Source organism: Sinocyclocheilus anshuiensis, unplaced genomic scaffold (genome assembly GCF_001515605.1).
Source record: "Sinocyclocheilus anshuiensis isolate Anshui unplaced genomic scaffold, SAMN03320099.WGS_v1.1 scaffold165, whole genome shotgun sequence".
In the NCBI taxonomy this organism is placed as follows: domain Eukaryota; kingdom Metazoa; phylum Chordata; class Actinopteri; order Cypriniformes; family Cyprinidae; genus Sinocyclocheilus; species Sinocyclocheilus anshuiensis.
Window position 1 is genome coordinate 11,101 of NW_015540851.1, and position 5,576 is coordinate 16,676.

At 37.2% G+C, this 5,576-nt stretch overlaps 1 protein-coding gene across 1 annotated transcript; it reads left to right on the forward strand.

The window, feature by feature from the left end:
• Positions 1-577: 577 nt before the first annotated feature.
• Positions 578-5,449, forward strand: LOC107687746 (neurexophilin-2-like). The gene is made up of 3 exons (XM_016485198.1): positions 578-1,139; positions 1,718-1,839; positions 4,443-5,449. Exons 2-3 carry the CDS (start codon positions 1,789-1,791, stop codon positions 5,187-5,189), a joined length of 798 nt encoding a protein of 265 aa, XP_016340684.1. The 5' UTR covers positions 578-1,139; positions 1,718-1,788; the 3' UTR covers positions 5,190-5,449.
• Positions 5,450-5,576: the final 127 nt, after the last annotated feature.

Here is a 5,576-nt window from a genome sequence, read left to right on the forward strand (position 1 = left end):
ACATAAGCAAAATATACATCTATTAACACATGCACATAAACATGAAAGTTTTAAAATGTACTAGTACAACTGCAAAAAGGACCCTAAGCATCCACATTACATTCATTGAACAGTAACACCAAAAGGAATGGTAGAACTAGCATAATGTTTTGTCCTTGCTTTGAATAATGTCAAATTGCTTTGCTTCCTAAGAAGCCGACCAGTTTTTTCACCCCTGGTTGGCGGAAAAAGATCATGGTCAAAGATCAAAAAGAAGCCCCAGTTGCACACTATATAGGGTAAGATAAATGTCTGTTCAATTTTATTTTTTATATTTGGGTTCAATTTTCATTAGCTTTTTATTACCATGCCACCCTGAGAAACATTCACTGTCATTTAGACTAGCCGATAACTATTCCAATATTAACTATTAATTATTAACTGTTATATTTACATAAAGTGTGCTTTTTTTTTTTTGCAGAGTCTCATGATGATAAAAGTGCAAAATGCTTCTGAATAGTACTTTTGACACAAAAATATAAAATCTGCCCACAAGGTAAGTCTTCTGCTGTTTTATGAGCCATCAAAGTGCTTCTTAGCACTAAGTTAACACACAGTGGTTTTAAATGGCTTTACATACATTAAAAAAAGCTTTAAAACGTGATGTGTGCTGTTCTTGGTGCTGATGTTGAGGGGTTGGGCTCAGTGACTCCACTGTCACAACCCAAAAGCGCACTGATCCATCACACAACATCAGTTTAGGAAGAGCGAGCGGGCAAGGATGCAGCAAAACTGGACTTTTACCCAGGGGACTGCTTAGAGAACAGTTTTATTATTATACTTTTTTTCTTTTGGATGGACAATCACATCCAAACATAATCGTGTTAGGATATGTGAGTGTTGCAGTGGAAAGGCATGCAGCCAGATGAGCAGAGCTAAGAGGATTTAATGCAGCTGGACACGAGCCACGCTGGGTAAAGAAGAAGATTATATTGTTTTAATCAAATGCGAAGAAGTTTTTATTGCTGGTCACTTTGAGTTTGGACTGTCGAGGAGTGATATTTGTCTTCATCTCTTTAAGCACTTTAAGCACTACGATAACTACACTGTAAGGATGCTCACCGCACAGAGATGTATGAGTCCAACTCTACAGTAAAAGGGTGAGTTATTCTGAAACTAATTATTGTTAATAATATTAAACAATTTTCTATTTGTTTATTTATTTGGTAACTCTTTTGCATTACTTCGTTTGTTGCCCCTGGTGAATGAATTGATATAACAGAATAACTATAATCCTCTTCACAAAATAATTGCGTGTTCATTTAATACAGTATTTCTCAGTACTGACAATATTGTCGGGTACTTGACATTTCAAGCTGTGACAGCAGTTTCCTGCAGTGTCATTTTATACTTCATTTCAAACTAATTTAAACAACATCAAACTTCATTTAATTAGAGTCTACATGGTGTGTTTGTAATTTTTAACATTTATTTTTCACACCACAGAATCTGCAAGAAAAGTTAAAAGGTTAATAAAATGGTAGAAGCCTAATTAAGCCAGTAAACTTGACCTGTTTTATATACTTTCTTGTACATCATTTCAACCTGTTATTTGCAAACATGATTATTCCGTTAATGCAAATGTAAAGTGTGCCCATTTTTTGTTATTTGTTTGTTCTTAACACTAATTTCATGTATTTCCTCATATCTTCAAGCATGACAGCTTTTGTGTTTTTAGGAATACTGACAGAAGACATTGCCACGAGTCGACCTGATCTTTAATAAGCCAGATCTGGACTCAAAAAACACATGAAGATGTGTCAGTGTTACTCTGCCCTGCTTATGCTCTGCTTACACATGGTATGAATTTTATTTTAATTATTTTAATTAAAGCAAAGTTTTGTATGTGATTACTGCAGTATTTCGTTTGCCAAAGTGAATGAACCTTTTCTTCTCCCAGGGTGTATTACTGGTGAAAGATGGAAAAAATATTATTATTATTATTATTATTATTATTATTATTGCTGTAACTAATACTTATCTCTATAATAACCAGTCGTCTTCATTGTAGTTTTTTTTTTTTTTTTTAAGTATTGTAGTATTTGCGAAACATGAGTTAAATTTATTTATTTTTTTAATTAATACATTATATTATATATATATTTTTTGAAAGAGACAAAACTCTTTGTATAATCCAAATATGCTTTTAGAATATGCTGTGGCTTTTTGTCTCATTTCCTCTGTAAATCTTTGAATAATCCGTTTGCTTATTTCTCAAAGGAGAACAAAATGTGTGTGCTTGTGTGATTGTGTTTTTATTTCCAAATATGAATTTTAATGCATATGAATTGACTTCACAAACACAACATACCGTTTAAGACTTGATCCCAGAAACCAGTTTAAGCCAGATGAAGATGAAATGACAACCTGTGATGATGGCTCAGCCCTAAGTCCTCTCTCAAGAGAGTTTGTTTTCACTGCAATCACAAAGTCAGATTTTTATCATTAGTTCTTTTTTCCCTTAATTTATTTCCATCCTTGAACTGTAATAAAATGTATTTATTTCAGTCCCTAATCTCTTAATTTATAAATAAATAAAAATAAATAAATACGTGTTTTTTTTGTTAACCTGTTTTTGCTCTGCTTAATTTTTTCTTTTCTTTTTCGTTTTATACATTTGGCATTTCATGTCTCTCCAGAGGATGTTGGTAGTTGTTTTGTTCTGTGGATCATGAATTTGCAAGATTAACAAAAAATTAACAAACAGCAGATTTTCACGCACTGAACGTTTTATTTCTCATTCACCATCGCTGGTTTGAATTATGAAGTGAACGCACAAATTATCTGTGTCTCCTAAATATGTACCCCCTTGGTTTTTTTATTTCTGAGAATGAAAATGAAAGAGAAATGATGGAGAAATCTGAGACTTGGGGAGGTGGGGACTAAACAGCCTTTGGGACATATACACTCTTTCGTTCTATCAATTTGTGTCTTTGAAAGTATATGTGAGAGGCTTTTGAGCTTCGTTGAAAGATGGCGAGAATGAGAGTAGGGCAGCTCCTCCCTGATCTTGCTCCTTTGGTCTTTCCTGTGCTGTTTTCCGTTCATTCATATTTCACCATTTCTGCAGTGCAAAACAAAGTAATCACATTGATTGGCTGTAGTAATAATATGAAACTCCAGACTAAAAAAGCTAGCGTCATGGGTGTGTTTTAGGAACCAGTTTTGCTGGGTGTGTGACTGTGTGGGAGTCACTGTCTTAGGCTTGAGGTAGATAGTGTTTATTGTGTCAGTAGTAAACTTGCATTGCAGTGAACAGTTTCATACTTCGGAGATGTTACATCCTGTTTGCATCATTTAAAACAGGGCTGTCTCATGCATCTTTCAGTTTCCCATCCTCTTTTTATGTTTTGATTATTTATGTAGTGATGCATCTCCTTTGATTTCGTCTATATACTAGCTGGAATGTTATTCATGTTATACTGTAGTAATTATTCATTTATAATTTCACATGTGAGGTGTAAATGTGGACAGGCACATCAGTGTTTGGAATTTGGGGAATTCTTAAAACCTTAATAACCTAATATAAGTGTTCACTAACTCTAAATATTTTATGCTTAAAGGCAACTCATTTCTTTCTTAGTACACATTTGTGGTCTAGGTATTTGAGGCAACCTAAAAAGTGTTCCTACAATTTCCTAGAGCGTTTTTCTGGTTTGACAGGATGGTGCCTCAAGCATCTTCTCATTTTAACAGTGGTATGGATTGACCACTTTTCATGTAAATATGCTTGAGGCATTATGTAGGGTTTCTTAGATTGCTGGTAGAACCCTCTGGAGAACCTCTAGGCACCCTTTCTAAAAGGGAAGTTCTCTGAAGAACATTCCAAATGGAAATTAGTTCCTGCAAGAACTCTTATATTGCACTCTTAAAAGTAAAGGTTTCATAGCGATGTTATAGAAGAACCATTTGGTTCCCCCAAAGAACCTATCAGCGTCCATTTTTCTTAGTGAAGAACAATTGAAAAATCCACTATAAAGAGGCTTTTGTGGAATGGAAAGATTCCATGAATATTAAAGGTTCTTCATGGAATCATAAATGTCAGTAAAGAACTTTGAGTGTGGAAACTCCAGCAACCCCATCATAAGGGAAAGTTCCTTGTGTACACACTAGTATATCTGAAGCACCTTCAGAAGGTATCCTAGCAGTTCTCCGAAGGGTTCCACTAGTGTAAAAATCGTAGAAACCCCAAAGTGTATCTGAAATTTCTTTTTATTTGCACAGTTAAAACTCGATAGATAAAAGTTCTGCAGAAATATGGAAGTAGAGTAGTTTTTGAATGTCTTTGGGAAAAACCTTTATGTTTGTCCACTGGACTGGATTGGATCTTTATTTTTCTTAAGATACATTAGCATCTACAACCTCTTCGTTTAACATTTCTCTTCCTGGTTTTGTCTTTGAAGGTGGCATGTGGAGCAGAGCTCAGAGCAGCTGTGTCTCCTCTGGGTTGGGAAGAGAGCGATAAGGAGGAAAGTGTCTCTCCTTACGGCTCTCGTTCAGAGTTTCTCAAATCCCTGCGGCTTTTCTCCCACACGTCCCAATCTAACAGCCAGAGCCGTGAAACTGCTCCGGATCCCGGGGCACTGGATCTGTGGGCTTGGTTATCCAACCACACTGATACCGAAGGAACCCTCTCGAGGGCCAAACGTCGCCCCTATGTGAAAACGGGCAAGTTTAAGAAGATGTTTGGCTGGGGCGACTTCCATTCGAACATTAAAACGGTCAAGTTAAACCTTCTCATTACTGGGAAAATCGTTGACCATGGCAACGGAACCTTTAGCGTCTATTTCCGCCACAACTCCACCGGCCTGGGCAATGTGTCCGTCAGCCTGGTCCCGCCCTCCAAGGCTGTCGATTTTGAGATCACTCAACAGGAGACCATAGAGGTACCCAAAGACAATAAGGCCTTCAATTGTCGAGTGGAATACGAGAAGACGGACCGCAGCAAGAGGACGTCCGTTTGCAGCGACTTCCCGAACAGGGTATGTTTCCAGGAACAGACCCAAAGCCATGTGTCTTGGCTTTGCTCCAAGCCCTTCAAGGTCATCTGCATCTACATTGACTTCTTCAGTGCTGACTACAAGCTAGTACAGAAGGTCTGCCCAGACTACAACTACCACAGTGACACTCCCTATACCTCTGTGGGATAGCACAGCCTAAATTAGATGTGTTGAGGTAACTGAGGTGTCATCTCATTGTTACAGCCTCTCTAGCCTGTAGTTTCCTTCTGTTCCATAAAGAACCGGGTAAATGGAAGCAAGGTCAGATGATTCTATCTTGCTTGTCCTCCTAGGGCAGTCGATGACAAGAATAGTTCACCAAAAAAAATAATTTTCCACAGAAAAATGTCTGGAACAAAATGAGTGAATGAGAAATGGTTTTATTTTTGGGTGAATCCAGGCTTAAGACCTGGTTTGTGTGGTTGACATTTAGGCCCAATCCCAATTCTATTTTATACCCCTCCGCCTACCCCTTCCCCTTGTCCATTGAAACAGAGTGTCAAGGGGTAGGGGTGAAAATATTCCCCTAAGAATTGG